Here is a 21,017-nt window from a genome sequence, read left to right on the forward strand (position 1 = left end):
GAACCAGGATTTGGTTTTGCCGTGTCCAGGTCACCCGGTCCCTCGGGCGACGCCGCGCTCCTGGGGAATGCCCGGGCTGCCCACGTGACGGGCGGAGTTCCCTTTGCTACCCTGGGTTTGTTTTTATGCAATGGGCCTCTCGCTGGAGCCGCCTCTTGCTCAAACCTCGTGTGCGGTTTCCACCCGCGGCCGGTACGGCCCGGTCTGGGGCTGTCTGTCCCCCCCGGCTGGGGCCCGGTGCGGGGCTGTTTGTCCCCCACCGGCTGGGGCCCGGTGCGGGGCTGTCCCCCCCGGGGCTCACCGCGCCCCGCCCCGGGCCCGCCGCCCCCAGCAGGTTTTGCACCGGCCTGCCCCGGCCCTCCCTCGCACGGAGGCCGCGGCGGGGCGGGCGGAGTGAGCCGGGACCGCAGCGGCTCCTCCTCCTGCCGCTCCCCGGCACCGCCCTGCAGCGCCGGCGGCACCTGGGACGGGCGGTGGTAGCAGGGGCTCCGCAGGACCTTCGGTAGGCGCGACCCCGCGGCGGGACGGGGGCGAGGGGCCGGGGCCGCCCAGCGCGGCAGGGTCGGGCCGGGGCTGTGGGCCGGGCCCGTGTCCTCGCCGGGACGGGATCCTGAGGCGGCCGGAGCCCGCGGGTGACAGGCAGCGGCTCAAGGGCTGGCCGGGCGAGCTCGGGGCTTGCGGCAGCTCCGCCGCTGGGAGGAAGCAGCGCCTGCTTCCTGGAGAAATGTGGTTTCAGGGCAGAGGGCATGTTTAGGTGTTGTAGTTGCAGTTCGGTCCTTTGCCTGTGTCCGTAGTTTATCTTGAGTTTATAGTTTTGGTGTGTACAGTTGTCACGAGAAAGCAGCCTAAGATGGTAGGCTGGCCATTACGCAGTGCTTTTTTACTCCCCCCGAAGGCCCCTTTCTCTAAACTGCTCGTAGTATGCTTTGTCTCTTCTTATACTATATGTACTTCGAATGTCTTTAAGACACTTAAGTGTTGTTAAGTGTCTTCAAGCCACTTTATTTGTCTTAAAACGGAACCTCTTCAAACTCTTGCTATGCTGTAGTTATATGTGTGACAGAACACAGCACAAATACCTCTATATTCAGAAAAGCAGTTCCTTCTTGTCACCATCCTGTTTCTGTAAGGGAGTACTTCTGTAAGAGCAGTAAGGGCGTACGTCTGTGGAATATATTTTTCTTTTTAAATATATTTAGAGTAGTTCCTGGAAGCTTCTTCCTGTTGAGGAGGAGCTGTCGAGAAATAACGTTCTGAAGGGAGTGGCAGAAGCATGGGAGGCATCTCAGCCTAGGACGGGGACAGAAGGTGTGCAGGGAAAGCAGACTGGCCAGGGAGAGGACAGGTGTTGCTGCGGTGTGTTTTGATGAAAGAGCTGATGACGAGGGTTATGCACCTGAGAGCCCGGCTGCTATCGGAGTGGGAGTTCATTCCCTGATGCCTCCCCCAGCGTACAGTTATTTTCTGTGGAGTGAGTCAGTGCTTTGCTGGAACACCCAGGGTAACGTCAGAAACAATACAAACCCAGTGCAAGTGTATGGTTGCTGTAAAGCCTGAGTGTATGAATGCTTTCCCCATAGCTTGGCTATTTCTATAATTTCCTGTGTTTTGAGTTGCTGTAAGAGTCATGTGGACCACTCTCCTCCCACTGATGCAGCAGATAACTTGAACTGAGTATTGCTTATGTGTTTGCCTGTAACCCTGTCCCCAGTACATTTCTGCTGTGTGCCTAGTGATTTTATGTCAACAATATTTATGATATTTTTGTTCCTTTCTCTTGCTTGACCTTAATATAAGGTCAGGCGACAAAATAACTGTACTTAAAATTTCTGGAGTAGCCATCACATTCATTCATGTGATTTGTCACTTGTTTAGCTTATTATTTGTAGTCCCCAGAAGTTTTGAATTGTTAGATGGAGAACTCTGTGAAATGTCAAAAGCTACTAAAAATATAACAAAACTAGCAATGGGATGGAGGTATTTCATGGGGATGTTTATGTAGTCAGAATTGTGAAGACATAATGTTAGATAACAAAGTACAAAACCTGATCTGCTGTAAAAAATCAAGCCAAGAAGTTTGTCTGATTTGAAGATTACGGGAGATGCTGTTTCTTAGACCTCTAGCAATTTTGGAAGATGGAGCTTCCATATAGGGTCTGTTCAATAGCCCTGCATTAATCAGGGCCAAGATAGAGCCAACCTAATTCTAGATCTGTGATAGCAATAAAAAAACCTAGTTGAAGCAATGATGTAATTGAAAACAGCAGATGGTTTAATTGTGACAACAGAAATAGTAGGGCTTTTGAACAAACTGCAAGTTTCATTTATTTTTAGCCAAGTATCTATATAATAATTGTAGAGACTTCTCTGTCAGTTTCAAGTTGTGCTTGGAGGCTTCCATTACATTAAATATTCAGCTAAGTAATGGCACCAATGTAATTTCTTTTGTTTATTTCATACATTTATGTTTACTACCTTGAACCATGTTTCTTATTGTATGTATTTTTCAAGTGTTTTATGTAAACTGTTGGAAATAAGGACAGGGACTTGTTAGCTGTATGCAGTGTGTTTTGTTTTGAGTTTCTTTTGAAAGTAGCAAAAGACTTTAAAGGAAAGGAAAAGGCTGCATGTTTACCCCTCCGTGAGCAGCACTTTCACCTATTTGAAACTTGAGTTGTCCCTTTACTTTTGCCAGTTTAGTTGAAAGTGGGTGTGGTTGATATAAATGCTGAATTTCCTTCTCAGTTCCCCAAGCTGGGAAGAATGTAAAGTAGATAAGCAAACCTAAGAACAGCAATAGGTATTTACTGTGTATTGCTTCTATTGTTGCTCTGTGCTTGTTCCAGATTTTATCAGCACTCGCTAGACAATCTTGATAAGAAGTTAGATCCTGAATGGGGTAAACCTGGAATCAGCTATGGGACAGAGCTGTGGGACTCAGGGGTGTCCTTCTAAGTTACAATTCTGTCACATTCTGCTGTGATTCTTGCTTGGCAGCTAGTTTTTTGTTTGTTTGTGTGCAGTTATATCCATACTGTTCAGCAGTGACAGATGCTGAATGTGGACCAGTGCCAGTCGTTAGATTGTGGTAACTGAATAAAACAAACACAGCCCCACCCAGCTCCACTGCCTGGCTGTTCCCTGTGCAGTGCACTGTCACTGTGCCCTCTGGTCAGTAGCAATGGTCTTGTTTGAGATCTTCGAAGAAAGGGAAACAAGTCTGGCCAGGTGTGTCCTCCTTTTTTGCCTTATGTGCTGTCTGCTTGAGAGAGAACATGCTATCTTACTTGTTAAGGGAAGGTTAAAAATCTTTTGGAATTCTTGTTTTGGTTGGTTTTGGTTTTTTTCCCCCTTTTGCTGCAAAGTATGGGGGGTGAGGGTTTTTTTGAGGGCATTGGGAAATTCTTCACCAGTAGGAGAAGTGGACTTCCAATTCAGGCTTTTAGAACTTCTGGTGAGCTTAAGAACTGTCAAATACATCAGTTCCATATCAAAGATCCAGATGAGTTTTAATGCTTCTGAAGGTCTCTTGATTGTGCTAAACTTTACTATAGTCAATATATATGTGAAGTGATACTTTCTATAATTAATTCCTGCACCCCAAAGATCTCTGGCTTGGCTAGAAAAATATGTCTGATTTTGGACTTTGGCCTAGTAAGTTGCTCTGAATTAAGTGCTTACGTAGCCTGAAGCAGACAGGGTGAATATTTCTTTTATTATGGCTAGAGATAACAACTTTAAGCTTGTGAATTTGCACTTATTTAGTAAACAGTGTACTTATCTATAGTCACAATAACTGGTTGTTTGCTATGCTTGGCAGTGTTTTAAAAATACTTGGTTTTCTATTAGCTAGGAGAATAAATGCATCTTACAAATGTTAGGATTCTGGGGGAAAAACACTTCTCAGTAGTAAGCTTTGAGAACTAAAGCTTGCTGATCTCAAGTGCAGTCTAGGTTTGAAGGCTATAGTCTTGCTTTCTTTTCACATTCCTTGTTTATGGTTGCTTGGAAATACTTGTCTATTTTACTACTCCAAGTTGGTTCTTGAATAATTCTGTTCCTGGAAAGAATTAATCAGCTGAAAATGAGTAATTCCTTATAGGCTGGAGTGAATGAAGGTTTGTCCATTTGCTCACAGAGGGGTAGTAATCACGCCAGTGTTGCTGGACAGCTGAATGTGTAAGCCTTCCCTGTCCTGAAGTGTGAAAGTCAGCACGGGTAAGAAAAGGCTGTCTTTGTACTTGGTGTCCATCTGGGAGTCCCGAGGCTGTCGGCAGAGAGGGTTTGCCGCAGGTGGGCTGTGTCCGTGCAGCTCCTGCCGGTGTGCCCGGCGCTGGGAGCTGTCATTGCACAGCCTGGTGTCAGTCTGTCCCCCTGTGCAGCCCCAACAGCTGCAGGCCTGATGGAAACCGCGTGTGTCCTTCTGCTCCTGGTGCCTCTGGGCCACGCCCTGGCTCTGCGCGTCAGGCTCGGGCACAGCAACTAATTAAAAACTTGGGGTGGGAAATGAACAACCAGATATTTTTTAGTAATTATTTTAGGGTGCTGAATACTACACTATTGTTCTAGGTCATGGAGTAATTGGTATTTACATATTCTGACTTGCGCTAATGGTGTAAAAATTTATTCTTTCATGAGGGAACTTAAAATAGAGTATAAATCCCTGAGGCATTAGTCAGTTGAGAACATAGCTCAGACTATTTATAGTATTATTTTTTCTTTGCAGCAAATGATTTTCTGTGACAAGTTATGAGTTTGAAATAGAACAACCTCATTCCATTACTTCTTCAAACATCTGTTAACCTTAATTTGTTGGTTTTTTTCTTGCTTGTTTTGTTGTTTGGAAGGTGTCTATCTGTATTGTCATAAATGTTTTGACTGTATATTTTATATATTTGAAAGAGAGTGTTGAAGTGTGCTACAAAGAGAAGAACTTGCATCAGGGCAGAGTAGGGATCCAAAACGAAACTGATCTCTTGGAATTAACTCGTGTTTTTGCTGCATATAGATCTTGAAAGTCCATGCAGCTCAACTAGATTCTTTGAATTTTGAAGGCCTGAGTAGGAGTTCTGTCACTGGAAAGGCTACAGGAATGTTCTTAGTAATATTTTTACAGCTCAGTTGTAGCTTATGGGTGTGTCTTCCCATTCAGTTCTTCTTTCTTGGACATGGCATCTGTTTTCAGTTCTATTTTGGTTAAAGCTTGCAAGTGCTACCTTTCTCACCCCCTTGCCCCAGCAGGTCAAAATGCTAGATTATTTACTGTAATAAAATAGATTATGATATTGAGAAGGATCACTAAAACTGGCAGAGCTCCTGAGTCATAATACTAGCAAGCAATTCAAATGGATAGATTTTAGGAAAACCTCATATATGAGTTTGTTTTTGTTACACCATCTATTCACAGCTGTGAGTTAGTTTGGGCTTTTTGTTAAGGAAGCTTTTTTTATAGGAAGTAGATGATGTGTTAGTACTCCTTAAATATACATTGTTGGATGAAGTCCAGTAAAAGTTTGTAAAGGTGAACAATGAGTGATAAGATCTGTGTAAAAGTGGTTTCCTGAGTGTTGGCTGGCATGAACTCAGCGTTGTTGGAAGATAAACCCATTCCACTAAATTAGGTTTTTTCATAGTGAAAGGAAGGCTAGACAGGAGTCACATACACAGAAGACTTAATGATAAAACAAAATTGCCAGACTATTTATCCATCAGGATGAAAAATATTACAGCTGATACAGGAGAGAACAACTTGTATGCTGCAGTGCATGAGTCAAAGATAAATCCTGCTCAGGCTGGTAAATAGCAGTTAGCTGGTTCAGTGCTGACTGTGGTTTGTCCTTGTCTTGGAAAAGCACAGTGCTGGATGCCTGAGCTCATATCTGATGAAAAACGACAGCATATTGTGAGGTGGTAAATTCTGTTCTCCTGGTTTCACAATCAGGGATCAGTCTCAGAGCAGGTACTGTAATTTATAGCTTCAGGCTGCTTTGTCTACTATATCCTGGTAATTAACCTTGTGGAGGAGTCAAGGCCAAGGGTTTAACTTTACTGGGTGATCCCTGTGAGATGGGTATAATTAAACAAATAATTTTGAACTAATAAATGTTATGATTTTTCATCCTTTTTTGTTCTGAAGTTATTGTACCATGGCATAGCTGGAGCCTGAATAGCAGCCACTAAATAAATTCCAGGAATGGGTGTGAATGCAGTGGCTGAGCTTATTGGTATTGCACCTTGAAACAGAACTTTTCTGGCAGCCTTGAAGTTTTCTTCTTTATTTCTGCCATTGTGGAATTTGTAGTTTTGTTATAAATTTTTCAAGTTGTAGTCCTTCTGTACTGTATCTTACAGAGGCATATTTTCAAGATTCCTGTTGAAAGTCTGTCACAGATTTAATCTTTTATGAACATGTCTGTTCCCTCTTAGCTTTGCCAAGCAGCAGAAAAATGCTCAAGAGTCTGAATGGTTTATAGCTTGCAGTGTGAAGCATGATAGCAATGTTCACTGTGGGAGTAAAACCTCAGGTCTTTATTTAAAGTTCTGAGGTGGACCTCTGGGATTGAATACTGGGAATGGGGAGAGGACCTTGACAGTAGTTGTTCTTTATTTTCTTCAAGGCACTCCCTCTTTCCGTGTGTGGTTTGGTTGTTTGGATTTTTCCCTTGTCTTATGCACTACTTTTTTTTTTTTGACTGAGCAAACAGAGACCTTGCTGTTCCTATGTCCTCCCACGCAATGTTTGTACAGCAGGGTGGGTTTCCATATCTTCTGTTCCCTTGCCTGTGTCACCCCTTTGTTATCAGCAGGCAACTGCTGCTCATCATGAAGATTTTTAGTAAAATATTGTGGATGTAGCAGGAGAAAGTGTGGAAGATGAGAGTAGATGACATGGAGGCCGGGCTGAGGGAGTGGTTGGGAAAGGTAACTTTCTATGTTAATATTTCTAAATTTAGAGTATAGGCCAACAGAGGCTCAAAGGCACTGTGGAAAAGGTGGTGATCAGGGAAGTTTCTGAGCATGAGAAGTCAGTGTGTTTGCAGCTCTAGTTTGCCTGGAAGCAAACCAGTCTGGGAAAATTTCCTCTTGGAAAAGCCCTGGATAAATACAGTGTTCAAAAGAAGCAAGTGGAACATTTTTATATAGAAACTAGCATTTTTTTTCAGGTTGCTGAAGTTGGTTGGTTTTTTTCCTCAACCTCAGCATTCATAGCCAGAAGGCTCTTTTAATCTTGGGGGTTTTTCCAATTTGAAATGAGCGTTCTATATGGGCTTAAAAGCAATCAAACAGACTTGCTAAGAAAAACAAAACCTGTACCATTGCTTCTCACCCTCTACCACAGAAAACGGTTCTTTGCCTTAAATTTGTATCTAAAGCTGTATTGAAAAAGGCATGTCACAATTTTTTTGAGTACCTTGTCTTTTTTGTATTTATATGTAAACCTAAAAAATAACTAAAAATATAATTATGATTTTACCTGAGGAAATAACACTAATTTTGGTGTTGTAAATGTACACATTGACATTATGCATGCTAAGAATCTAGATTCTGGGGGTTCTTTGGTTGGTTTTTGAGTGATGTGGTAATAATTGCTCTTTTTATTTTTCCATGCTTTATTATGCAAAGCCCATTTCTGAATGCGAGAGGCTCTGAAGTGTGCCGGGCTGCCTTCTGTTGAGTTTTTGGAATGTTATTTTTATTCTGCTGGCCTCTCTGCCCTGCCATGCTCGGGTACCTGCCCGGAGGTGGCAGCGTGGGCCCGGGGCTGGGCAGCTCCAGCCTCTGGCAATTGCGGGGCCAGCAAGGAGGAAGCTGCCTGCTCGTTTTCCAGCAGCAGAGGGACAATACGTGTTTTGCTTTTTGGTTCTCAGCCTCGTGAGTTTGGGATCAGTCTTTGTATGGCTAAGAGCAGGCATTGCTTTTCTAATGCTGAGAAGCTGCATTCACATGTTTATTGATTCTGTTAGATGCCACATACTGGAGCAGAAGTAAAGTAGAGTTATAGCTTTTAGTGTGCTCTGTTCATTGCAGTTTCTGTTAGTTCATTTCTCGCTCTTTAAATTTAAATGAGTATTGCAGCGTGAAGTCCAAACAGTTTTTAAGTAAATTGCAGATTTCTTCATTTTATTTCCTTATTAAAAATAAAACCACAAAAAAGGTGTTTCTCCATTTCAGTGTTGCTATGCAATAGAGCCATGCAAACCAGAAAGGGAACTTAATATGATCATGCAAAATGAAAACAATTTCACAAGAACAGCACTCCTGCCAACTCAAACCAAATCTAAAACAAAATTCCACAGCTGAAACCCAAAACACAGCAAAACATGCCATGTGTGAAAGGTAGTGCTTTAGGGGAAAGAGGGGGGGGGCGAATGGGATTATTCACACAGAAATTCTAAAAATAGAATGTGGCTTGTCATTAAAAATAACCTTCAAAAAGTTAACACTCATTATAGATATTTTTCTTCATAGTTACTTTTACCGTTCTTCCTGGTAGCTGTTCTGTTTAATATAAGGCCCTTGTATTCTGGAAGCCAGTTTTCATTTTTTCATTTTGTCCTTCATTTAGCTGTTCTTCCTTTCTGACCTCCACTTCTATTTTGGACAGCTAATGACTTTGTGCACTTCTGTGCTGACAGAGGCACTATCCATTTTGAGAGACTCAATTTGTTCTAGTGATCTTACCCTGTCAGTAAACTCTTCATATTTTATGTCATTCCTGTAAGCATGAAAGTGTATCCCTTCTGCTTCTTGCTCTGACCTTGGACTTCTGCAGATGTTTGAATTTAGGTGCCTTCTAACAACTTCTTTTGGTTACTCACTTGAAGATGTAGGTTTTTTGTCAGATGATTTTCTACTCTTCATTGGTAAGACAGTTCTTTATAGGCTGGAAACTTCTGGGGGTTTTAATAGCACAGTAAAGGGACAAGTTCAAGTAATACATCCCTAACAACATAATAGCGTGAGGAGTGACTCTGCAACTGCTTAGCTATTTGTTTATTAGTCAGGAAATGGGAAGAGGTTTCTAAGGGAAAAGCTGGGACAAAGTGTGCAGGTTATGTCTGAATTTTGGTGACTGGCTATTGCATACACGTTGCTTCTTAGTGTTATGTGGTTTAATGAGTGAAGCATTACAGAAAATAATTGTATCACACATATTTTGCAGATCTTTGCAATGAGTTACCCAGGCTATCCCCCAGCGGGTGGATACCCACCAGCTGCCCCAGGTAAGTTGTTCAGATGAAGTAAACATTAAATGCAGTGGTGGTCCTATCTGGAGTGGAAACATGGCATGGATGAAGAACAAGACTGCAGAGAGTTTCCTTGGCTCCCCAAAGCTTGTTAAATCCTGTTTTATCTGGGCTGGGGGTTCTGATTGGTCTAATATGTGTGTTCTGCCATGTGCTCATATAGTAATGTCCAGTTTCATTCTCAAATAAAGCACAGAGCATTAGGAAATGGTCTTAACTTGACCAAATCCAATAAATGAAAAGGATCAATGTCTGGTTGATACTGAGTCTTCAAGGTGGGTAGTGAGACAAATTAATATGGGGAGAAATCATTCATAGAGCTTAAAACCATATCCCCCAAAGAAATAGGAAATTATCCTTAATTCACTATTCTTAAGCAGGTGGTTGTGTACAAAAGGGAGAGGGCTGTTAGAAAGGTTAGCAATTAATAATAACATAAAGCTGATGAAATACTCAACCACTGCTTGGTTATCAAGCTGAACTTTACAGTTGTTAGTGTTGTTGTAAGGTAGAAAGAAAGGACTGGAGTCATGCAGGTATGGTGAAATGAGGCGTCAGGCAGGCTAGCTCAGGAAGTGGAAGCAGTGCACAGTGAGAAGCCCAACCAGCCAGGAGGACAAAGCCTATTTCTCAGCAGAGTATTCTGTGTTAAGACTATACTGCTGTGTGCAGACAGGTTATGACTTTGGTGCCTGGAAATGTACTGTTGTGCTCTGTGGACACCTCTCAAATTAGCAAAGTAAGTGGAATTAATATCTTGCTACTGGAATACCCGGACAGCTATGTACTTTGGGTGCTCTCAAGTCAAAATATGGTGTTAACAGTCTTTAGTGTTAACCTTCAAATAGGTTTAGAGTTGTTTTAAGTGAAAACTTAGATTCAGTGATAACTAACATGACTAGAAATACCCAGTGAGACTTCTCTTTTTATAATAATTGCAGTGCTACCCTGCACCTCTTCAATTGATTTCCCTGGTAGTGTTGAAAATGCATTACATGAGAAATTTAAGTAGTAAGAACTTTCAAAAGGCATAGTTTCTTGTTTCAGCACATCTGTGTTTGATTTCAGGTAGCAGTCCTTGGGGTGGTGCTGCCTATCCACCTTCAAATCCGCCTCCAATTGGTCTGGAAAATGTGGCTGGCTATGCCAACCAGTTCAATCCCAGTCACATGGCTGGAATGGTGAGTTTGCTTTCATTTAATGTGTTCTGCTGTGATGTCCTTAAGGGCAAAGTTGTGCTTCTGGAATTGTCACTGAGAGGTTTATCACTTGAATTCTGTGCCTTTGTGTCTAATCTGTTTAGGTGTTGAGCGTTCAATATTGCCTGTTGAGGAAAAGGTTACTGCAAGCTATTTCTTATTTTAGGAAAACAGAGCACTAGTTAAATGTTGTTAACAGTCTAACTTCAAAAGTTGTGGACATAAAACTAATATAACTTGGCATTTGCTGTGTAGAGGAATTTACATGGGCAAACACAGTCTCGATTTTGCCTATTTACCTGGATTTTGACCAGTCAGAGTAAGGAAAAAAGCTGTATAATTAGAGGTATCAATGATTTATCCTTGAAAAGAATATGGGATCAACAGTCTCTTACAAACACTGATGTTTAACAGATGGAAGTAAAAACCTTTTACATTGGAAGCGTCTACATTTTCTTCAGTCAATGTGATTTTTTTTTTCATAGAGGAGAAGTGAGTGACACTTCTGACAACTTTAGTCTTCAGAAATCTGTTATGCTGCATAAGGAATGCAGTTTGTAGGAAGATATTTGCATCGTAGATGTTTTTCTGAGGCAGTGATTAAATGAAGTGATTTGGCAGCCAGCAGGCAAATTGAACAACAAGCTATCTAGGATGCATGAGCCTATATCCACAGCAACTAGTTTCTGACAGTGCTGCAGTCATCCAATGTCACTTCTGGTTTCTCTCTAGAAGAGGGGTTTCATTGATAAGATTTTGATGTGAAGTGGAATATCTTAATTTCAGTTTCTGCAGAAGTCTTTCTAAATGTAGTCCAGGAACTCCTGCTAGTTGTAAACTACTGACACATCGTAAAACAGCCAAAGGTTGCTTCAAGTCCTTGCATCCAGTTGTACCCTTGTGATTACACAAGGCAGCCATGGGCAAAGAAAGGGTTATTTGGTGTAAAGTTTTAGGCATATTTTTCCATCCTGCTTGCTATCTTTTGCAGATAAAGAGCTATCTGTGTTGGTGGGGAGGGAGGTTGTATTGTATTAAGCATGTTGCTGAAACTCAGCTGTTGGTGCTCCTTCCTCTCTCTTGTTTTATTGCTGTTTATTGCAGGCATCCAACCTGGCAGGAACCTTTGGAGGGGCAAATGTACCACAAAGCATGTATCCTTCCACACCTGGGGGTTATCCACCAGTTCCTCCAGGTGGCTTTGGGCAGCCCCCTCCAGGACAGCAGCCCTCGTACGGAGGGTACCCTCCGCCTGGAGGAAATCCCCCATCCGGAATGCCACCGTACCCGGGATACGGGGGCGGCCCTGTGCCAGGCCAGCCCACACCACCGCCTGCTCAGCAGCCCATGAGCTATCCAGGCCTTCCAGCAACTCACCCAGGGCAGCAGCCCATGCCAAGTTATCCAGCAGGTCCAGCTGTGAACCCGTCTATGCCCTCTTACTCAGGAGCTACAGGGCCTGCAGTCACTCCTGTAACAGTAAGAGCATTCAGTGCTTTTCTTCTGAAGTGTGACTGTATGTATGTTACTCTGCATCTTCTATGTGTGTATTAGTGTAAACTAATCACAAAATTGAAAATAAAGTTAGGAAAAGAAGTTTGAGTAAAGAGAGAAATGGAACCTTTGCAAATGCAAGCACTATAGGCTTATATGGTCTTGAAACAAATTATGTTTTGCCACGATATCCAAGAAAAAAAGGTTTTATATGAATTCAAATTAATTGATCTTGCCTTTCCTAACTTTAGCAAGTATTGCCAGTTGTATATACAGTATCATCAAACCTTAATTAATTGGAGAGCAGATTTAATGTCAGCAAACCTTGATCTTGAATTTTCTTGTAAATTGTGTCTAGAAATTAACAAATTCCTTAGGGCAGGGTTGGTTTGAGTTTTCTCTATTACTTTTCTCAAAAAAAAGAAAACTGATAAGTGATCATCTTTCTTAAGTAGTAAATCACAGTACTTCACTACTTGACACTAGTATGCTGTTAACACTACTGTTGTTTATCACTGTTGATCTCATTTTAGCACATAAACCGAGGTACAATCACTGATGCACCAGGCTTTGACCCTCTGAAGGATGCAGAAGTCTTAAGGAAGGCCATGAAGGGATTTGGTGAGCAGTCTGAGGATTTACATTTCAGTTAAAAGTAGAATTGCATCTCCATTCAGCACTGATATTTTTTCTATTGCTATGTGTGTACTGAGTGGGACTGAGTGTGTACTGAGTCCTTGGTTATCAGAAGTATTACTGGAAGTTCATGTGGGCATAAACAATACCATGAGTTTGGTTTAGGCTTTCTTTGTATTCTTACTGTGTTTGTGAGCTCGAAGTTCTGTGGTTGTACACAAGAGTAGATACTGTAGATGAATTCAAGGCATTCGTGTCCTTCTGCTGGGTTTAGAACAGGATGAAATAGAGACAGAAACCTGAATCCTCACTCATTCTGTGGTGTCTGTGTGTGTACAGGAACTGATGAGCAGGCAATCATCGATTGTCTTGGAAGTCGTTCAAACAAGCAAAGGCAGCAGATAATCCTGTCCTTCAAAACAGCTTATGGAAAGGTAAGGACATTGTGAGAACAGAAGGAAGGAGAAATGAGAGCCTACATCCCTTCAGTGGCAGTGAGAAGACTTAGTGGTGGGGAAAAAAAGACTGGAAGGTGCATTAGGGGAAGATGTTCTTAAGTCATAGGCAGTTCAGAGTTCTACTTTTTACCCATGTTTGACTTCTTCATGCAGTGTTGCAGATGAAACAAGTAAAGCAGTTTCTATGCTAAATGGTTACTTTGACTCTTGGATCTGTGCAATCTTTTAATTGGACCTAAATGGCCTCAGTGTACACATACCATTGTACTGGTGTTAGTGTTAAGTGGAATAGCTTCACTTTGAACATACATTACTGGTGCTTATGCATAAAGAATTCTTAGTAAAATGTGTATTTTTGGTGTTTGCTTTTGCCAAGTTTGGTCTTTATGCATTTTTCTTTGTTTTTCCTTCTCATTAGGATTTGATTAAGGATCTCAAGTCGGAGCTCTCAGGTAACTTTGAGAGGACAATCTTGGCAATGATGAAGACACCTGTTATGTTTGATGCTTATGAAATCAAGGAAGCTATAAAGGTTTGTGTAGGAGATAGAAATTTATAACATAGAGGAAATAGTTGAGCTTAAAAATATTTGATAAAATACTTGGTTGTCATTTAAAAGTTTGGATTATTTTGGGATTACTTGCTTTGACTTCCTATACAAGGTTATATTCTGAATTTTTTCTATAATTTTGTTGCATTTCTTTTGTACTAGGTTGTAGAAATCAAGAATCTGAACTGTTTCTCCCTTGCTTGTTTTAGGGTGTTGGCACAGATGAAAATTGCCTCATTGAAATCTTAGCTTCCCGCAGTAATGAGCATATTCAGGAACTCAACAGGGTCTATAAAGCAGGTTTGATCTTTTGCATCAATTTTTTCTTCCTTTTCTTACTGATAGTAAGAATTTAGGAAATGAGCAGGGTTGTATGAGGATTCATGACTCTCTCTTTTCCAGAATATAAGAAAACTCTGGAAGAAGCAATAAAAAGTGACACATCTGGACACTTTCAGAGGCTTTTAATTTCACTTGCTCAGGTACTTGCCTGCTGGGATTTTGGAATTTGTTTGTTGTGTGTTTATAGGTGGTGTGGATTTTGTTTGGTTTGGTTTTCGTTGTTTTGCTTTTTAATGTAAAAAAGGCAGCTCATCAAAGCCCACCAGTAATGTTTCTGGGTCTTCTAATTCTTTCAGGGAAACAGAGATGAAAGTACACATGTTGACATGTCTGTTGTCCAAAGAGATGTACAGGTCAGTAGAAATGCTTCATTGTTTCTAAGTATAGTCAACTCAATGTGCTGACATTTGGCTGTGTGGATTCTGCTTACTGTTAATTTTGGACACCTTGTGATGACTTCTGATGCAGTGCTTATCTTTAAGTGGATGGAAGAGATATAAAAAGCTGTGACAGAGCATTAGAGCCATGTAGGTGCAATACAGAGATGAATTGGCTTTTCCAGGTGTTGGATTATGCTGCTTTCTAAGGAAATTGTCCAAAGAGATTTGAGATGATAGGTGTGTGGATTAAATTTTAAACTATTCAACACCTGCATTAGCCTTTGCATGTTGTTTAAGGAAGTCTGGAGTTTTGCAGCAAACAAGGCACTTGGACTTCATAATGCTTGCCCTATTTCTTTTTCTGTATCTTCCTTTCACTACATAGCAAAGGGGCATCTCTGCATTGTTTTAGCCATACTAGTGTCATTTAAATAGCAATGTCATTAGCTTTCTATCTAGTGTGCCTTAGCCAAAACATAGAAACGTCCCAGAACACACCTAGAATTGTAGAAGGAAAGCTAGATGTAAGGACTGTTAGGAAGAACAATTTTCAGGTACTTATTGAACCATGTCCCTTCCTTTAGTAATCTGGAGCTCTTGTGTTGGAGCAAGCTAGGAAGACTGAAGCATATCATAGGGAAGGTTAGAACTAGTTGCTATTTATTGCTTGCTCCTGTTTTGCAGTAGTGCATAGGCTAAGAAGTTTAAAAGGAGGAGAGGCTGCAAGGAAGCAAATCTGTAACTCAGCTGTTCAGCCTGACTGCTTTTCTGAGTAATGAAGTGTGAATTCCCTTCTGTACTCAGGAGTTGTATGCAGCTGGAGAGAACCGCCTAGGAACTGATGAATCCAAGTTCAATGCCATTCTGTGTGCCAGAAGCAGGGCCCACCTTAGAGCAGGTAATGATGTCTTTATAAACTGTAACTCGATTCTGTTGTGTGTAATGATAAAAATGTACAGCACTGCTCTGTGTCTGAATTTCCTCTATCTGTAAAATGAGCCCAAAAAGATACCAATGAAAAGCAGGGTGAATTCTGCTGAGGAAAAGAAAGAGTCACCTTTCTTACATATCAGAGCAAGTAGAGGTCATACTTGTTCAAATGATCCCCTGAATTGAAAACTAGAATTGTTTCAGTCTTGCATACTTGCGTGTGCAAGACGCTTGAAAACCTTCCCCTTTTACTTGCTAACATAAGGTGCTACATCAGTCTGTCATGGTGGAAATGTTTTAGTAACTACATAGAACTTTTGCTTTGTGCTATTGGGTGCAAGGTACTTATATGAAGGAAAGGGGTGTGTATGAGAACCTGAATATTTTCTTCTCAACTTTGAGACCTGAAGCTTTCCTATAAAATTGCTGTGCTTTCTTGGTCTAGCCCTTTAATGAAAAGGACACACCTTGGCAGGCTAGGAGGAGCATGATAACATGTAAATGATTGATAACAGTATTAATCCTTGAGATGTTCAAACTAGTGTGAGTACACTGTAGTGTCCAGCTGAGAAATGCCACTGAAATGAAGCCATCCAGCACATTCCAGTGCCACCTCTTGTTGTGGAACTGGAATCTTTCTTTTCCATTTGCAGTCTTCAGCGAGTACCAGAGGATGTGTAACCGGGACATCGAAAGCAGCATATGCCGTGAGATGTCTGGAGACCTGGAGATGGGCATGCTGGCAGTAGGTATGTGCCCCCTTAGCAAGGTCATTCCTGCTGTTCCACTACAGCTGCCTCAGCTGGGGCCTCTGACTTCAGCTAAGGGTGTTGTTGTTAGTGGTAATTCCAGTTTTCTGCTTTTTATGTTGAGCTTTCTGTGAAGTCATTTGGGATTAGTAAAGTGGGGCACTTCACCTCAAAATGACAGATGAAGCTTTTTTATTTCAGGCAACTGCAGAATTTAAATTTCACATGTTAAAATGGGGAACAATTCTATAATATATAATTATTAACTGTAATTGACAATGCTTTAAGAAGTGAACTTTACGAACTCATGGGTCAGTGAGAATGGAGTATATAGGACAATTTTGGAAATCATTAATTAAAATACAGGCATTAACCCTCTAATTAGTTACTTCTACCTCTATTTAGTAGAAAGAAAACTGAAATTTCATTGCAAAGGGGTTTTTTTTTTCTCACATTTACTCTGGCTACAATTTTTTTAAATCTTTGTTTTTAATTGCTCCCAGTACTTCTGAGGAGTGAAAACTCTTACCTCAAGTCTACTGTTGTCTCTTCAGAAGCAGTAATTTGTTTCCATGAGGCTGGGACAAGGCCTCAAGTTGCTGTGCAGTAGTTTTATTTAAAATGCTTTATTATAGGTATAACTGTGAACCACTTTCCTGTCTTTTTTCTTTACATCTCCATTTCTTTTTCAGTAAGTTACATTAATGTCATTTGTTCTGTGGACCTTACTTGCAGGAAAAAAGGGGTTTCTAATTGAAAACTTTTGGTTTTGCTTTCTTTAAAGCTTTCTGGATTGTACAACTGGTAACTTACAACATCTTTAAACATCTTAGAATGCAGGTGTGTTGTGTTAGCTAAATAGAGTGATACAGAAACATGGATTTCATTTTTGTCATTCATTTTTGAGTACTATTGTACATATCATTGACAGTTTTGTGGTGAACTGCTATCTCTCATCTACATTTTCCTACTGAGAAAAATACTTGTTCCTATACAGAATGTGTGTTCTATGAAAAACATGTCTGGGTTTACACCTTTAGTTCTGTATTGATTCTGTGTGATTGATTTTGATACCTTATTGTGCTATTAAATGTCAAGTGTGGTCTGTTTCCTCTGTAGTTTGCCAGTTTGCATGATTGTTTACTTGTAACAACGTTGCATCAATATATAGATTTTAATTCTGATCAGTGATGGAGGATTCTTTCATTATCCTGATTAACATGACAGCAATTTGACTTAGATTTTGCTCTTTTAGATTTCTGATGAGCTATGCCAATTAAATATACCATCCAGTCATTACTAAATGAGCATGTTAAAAATTTTTCAGGAGTCCTGATGAACTTTGTGGGTAAAATAAGACTTTAAAATAAGGTTTGTGATGACTCACCCTTAAGGAGAAGGGTCCACCTAAGGTTCTCTGCTACCATAGATAGTTACCTTATTTGTTCTAGAGCAGGACTTGAATTTGTCAAACTTTGCAGATGCATGGCCTAAAAATTTAGAATTAAGAAGCCAGGATCACCACTACCTATATATTGCTTCAAGTCTTCTGCCCCCTCTTCATCCCCTCTTCTCTTCATAGACAAGAATCTGGTCATTAGAATTCAAATGTTCATTATGGCTGCTTCACACTAGATGGTTTCTAGTGACAAAAATACTTGCTTTGAGCCATGCAGTATAGGTTTTTTAACTGTATTGCAGCTAGTGTTTGGATTAAAAAGAATTTCAGGGACTAATGGAAGGAGTGGAAGCTGCATTGTATCATCCCTATGTTTATGTGAAATTCAAGCGTGTGACCATGTTGGATAAACTCAATTACTGACTTCTGATTGAGGAGGAATGCCTTATTTCTGTAATACTGTTCCTCTGTTCCTTTTTGCAGTGAAGTGTCTCAAGAACACACCAGCTTTTTTTGCAGAGAGATTACATAAAGCAATGAAGGTAGGTGTCTGTGACAAGTTACATAAACTTATAGTGTGGAGGTTTTTTACAGCTCTTGGGAAGGAACTGTGCAGCTGAAGGGATTACGTTTTTCAGTGGGCAGATGACTAACAGTCATGATGCAGTCATTATTAAGAAAGGCTGGAAAAATCGAGCTAATTTGATCCACCTTAACAGAGCAGTGAATACAACCACGCATTAAACAATAATCCTCACTTGGTGAAACACAAATATGCTTAAATCATTGAAATGGATACTTCTTAAGTAGTGAATTCTAGCAGAAATAAATAAGTAGGCCATTTAACTCACCAAATTTTCCTGACCCCGTTGTATCTCTGTCAATCCCCCTCTTTTTTTTGAGCTGTTCTTGTGCAGAGAAATTAGTGTCCTACTGCTAAATGTAATTTATTTTAGCATGATAGGCTAAATTCTGTTCAAGCTTATTAAGTTGGTGGGGATATGCCAGCAAACAGGCATTTTATTTTCTTCTTGGTGCTGTATCATACACTTTCCAGTGCATTACAGTGCTGCTTTGTTTGTTTCAGGGAGCAGGAACGAAGGACAGGACGCTGATCCGGATCATGGTATCGCGCAGTGAGGTTGACCTGCTGGACATACGCGCAGAGTACAAGCGGATGTATGGCAGATCCCTCTACACAGACATCACTGTAAGCCCTGGAGACCTGCCCTGCCCTGCCATGACACCCTTTATGCTGGCAGAACACTGCTCCTTGTGCTGAGCAGCTGTTACCCGCACTGAGTGCGGCTGGCTGGGTTGGATTGCTGCATTTGCCAGGAGCATGGAGGCTGAGGGCCAGAGGATGGGCAGCACTTGGGTTTGCATGGGGGCTAGATGAACTGGATATGGGGATGAAGCTAATAGGCAAGGAAGGAAAGGGAAATTGGTCCAGAAGGGGTTTCTGAGGCCCCTCTATCCCAATCTCCTTATAAGATCTTGTGGGAACCACTCAGTCCTCCAGTTGAGTAACAGACTTCATTTGTGTGTTGGAAGAATATAAAGCTTTTAAATCTTCTCAAGGATTGCCTCCTCTTTCTCTTGAAAGTACAAGACTTTGCAAATAGACTAAACTTCAGGTTGATCCACCTTCCTACCGCTATTTAGAGCTGTACCATCAGCCCAGAGGATGCCTGGCCAATGGTAGGGTAATAAGAGCTGGAGGAGAGTGAGTGGTGCCACTTTTTATTACACTTTTCACTTGTAATGAGGGTGCCAGACTTGTTAAGCCCCTGTTTATTCCTTCTGCTGTGGACACTGAGGGGCTGTAACTTGGTAGTGTTTGGAAAGGATCCTCTAGAGGTTCTGGAGGACAGCATGTTCCAAATGTTTCTTCTACAGTAGTTGCATGCCCTGTAACACCAATGTATGAGCAAAAAGCAGTGAGACATTGGTGAAAAAGCTCTGTATTGCTTCTTCCCCCTGTTCCTCTTTTGGTCTGACATTATAATATATCATTCAGAAGCAGAACAGGCCATATCTATTTAATGGACAATTTTTGACCAGAACTTGGCTTCAGTAAATACAGGGTGTGCATATCCACATATGTTAGCTCTGCTGCTTATTTCTGTAAAAATAGAGCCAAAAATGTCCCTGGAAAGAAAGTTTTTAGTCTTTCAGCTGTAGTTCCACCTCTTTTGGTTGTTCTTCAACTTGTCTTTTTCTGGGTTCCTTTTCAGGGTGATACTTCAGGAGACTACCGGAAAATCCTACTCAAGTTATGTGGCGGAAATGACTAAAAGGAGTATTGAGCTTCTCTTAAAAAAAGCTGTTCTTTTCATGTACTTGCTGCAGGGCATCTTTTTTTCTCCATAAGTAAATATGTCATGACCTGTTTCTTCTAAAGCAATTGCATTTTAAAAGATAATACTGCATATATCTTCAGTTCCAAAGTAGTAGGTAATAAATGCCAAGCCCCCTCAAAATACCTTATGTGCCATCTGCTCACAATTCTGTGTAGTACACTCAGCAATCCATGAAGAATGGTCATTATTTCTTTTCTGCTTATATCATGTTGAAATAATGTTTGTTTAATGAAAAAAAAACCACAGTTGTATGATTTTAATGGTGTTCTTTTGTATAAACATTGAGTGCCGTTTTAATGCAAGTTTTATATCTGTTGTATGCAGAGTTGGTTTTGGGCTCCCACTTCCTGATATGTGGAGATAGCAGCCTCAAGGTTTTGTGTCTAGTTAAGACTGCTTTAAAGAAGTTTTGTCAAGTTCTCTTTTTTTACCTTGATTCTTTTCAAGGAAGATGTGTTCTACATTTCATTCTTGCTAAGGCAGACTGTCACAAGGCAGGAGTAATGTTGATAGTAGTAAAGATTCTGTCATTAATGTTTAAAGGTTTTGGATCGTGCCTTAAAAATATATATATATATATATATGTAAGAAAAGATTATGAAATTAAAGCTAAGTCTTTGCAGACTGTGCCTTTTGATGTCATATCGATGTATGGGAGTGATGACTCAGTTTATGTAACTTAGTTTTCCAGAGAAATTCCCTGCCACAGGATTATTCAGAAATTGTAGTTTTTGGTGAGAGTTAGGGAGTTGTGTGCTGTTGATGAGCAATTGTCTGTACATGAGACATGTAATCTGTAGTTATTGCTCAGTATTTTCATTCTGCATGTTGTAATTTCTCTTACTCTTGGAACTCTGAGGTTTTATTCCCTGCTGGCATGGATGACATCTCTTCAGCTTGTTGTTCTCAAAATAAAAACGTGTAAAGGTAAAAAGTACCAAGTGGGGAAAGGTTTCTGGACTAGGTCAGTGAAAATAGATTGCTTGTTAATCGGGAGCATGCAAACTCCCCTTACTGAAGTACATACATGTAAGAGTTCTCCCTCTGTTGTGTAAGGGTTAGGCAGGTCCTTCTTCCTACAAGTTGTATTGCTATTTGTCTTGAAAGAAAAAGGCTATGTCGTGGATTTAATTCTGGATTGCATTTGTCACCATGGCAAGGGAGGGGAATGTAAAGATTACAGAATATGATAGCCATGTGTCCAAATGATGGATTCTGACTGGGACTTGCTGACAGGACTCCCAGTTGGGTCAATGGCAGCAGTGTGTT

At 40.9% G+C, this 21,017-nt stretch overlaps 1 protein-coding gene across 3 annotated transcripts; it reads left to right on the forward strand.

Annotated features, from left to right (window-relative positions):
• The first annotated feature begins 357 nt into the window (after window positions 1-357).
• On the forward strand, window positions 358-20,685 carry ANXA11 (annexin A11). 3 transcript variants are annotated; one of them, XM_054637867.2, is made up of 16 exons: window positions 363-502; window positions 4,103-4,218; window positions 9,164-9,224; window positions 10,317-10,429; window positions 11,552-11,926; window positions 12,475-12,562; window positions 12,917-13,011; window positions 13,454-13,567; window positions 13,795-13,885; window positions 13,988-14,067; window positions 14,224-14,280; window positions 15,112-15,205; window positions 15,891-15,986; window positions 17,869-17,927; window positions 18,473-18,595; window positions 19,623-20,685. In XM_054637867.2, the coding sequence occupies exons 3-16, from the start codon at window positions 9,173-9,175 to the stop codon at window positions 19,680-19,682; spliced, it is 1,497 nt and encodes a 498-aa protein (XP_054493842.2). In that variant the 5' UTR covers window positions 363-502; window positions 4,103-4,218; window positions 9,164-9,172; the 3' UTR covers window positions 19,683-20,685. The 3 variants fall into 3 exon arrangements, 2 of the variants coding, with proteins under 2 accessions (XP_054493844.2, XP_054493842.2); XM_054637869.2 differs by lacking the exon at window positions 4,103-4,218 and having other exon boundaries at window positions 358-502; XR_013183481.1 differs by lacking the exons at window positions 363-502; window positions 4,103-4,218; window positions 19,623-20,685 and adding an exon at window positions 16,771-16,826 and having other exon boundaries at window positions 18,473-18,546.
• The last annotated feature ends 332 nt before the right edge of the window (window positions 20,686-21,017 follow it).

The sequence above is a fragment of the Agelaius phoeniceus genome, chromosome 9 (assembly GCF_051311805.1).
Source record: "Agelaius phoeniceus isolate bAgePho1 chromosome 9, bAgePho1.hap1, whole genome shotgun sequence".
Taxonomy (NCBI): Eukaryota; Metazoa; Chordata; class Aves; order Passeriformes; family Icteridae; genus Agelaius; species Agelaius phoeniceus.

Coding starts and splice junctions, on each gene's coding strand:
- ANXA11 (XM_054637869.2), top strand. CDS start 9,173: ATGAGTTACCCAGGCTATCCCCCAGCGGGTGGATACCCACCAGCTGCC. Junction 14,281..15,111: donor TTGTCCAAAGAGATGTACAG/GTCAGTAGAAAT, acceptor TTCTGTACTCAG/GAGTTGTATGCAGCTGGAGA. Junction 18,596..19,622: donor CCCTCTACACAGACATCACT/GTAAGCCCTGGA, acceptor GTTCCTTTTCAG/GGTGATACTTCAGGAGACTA.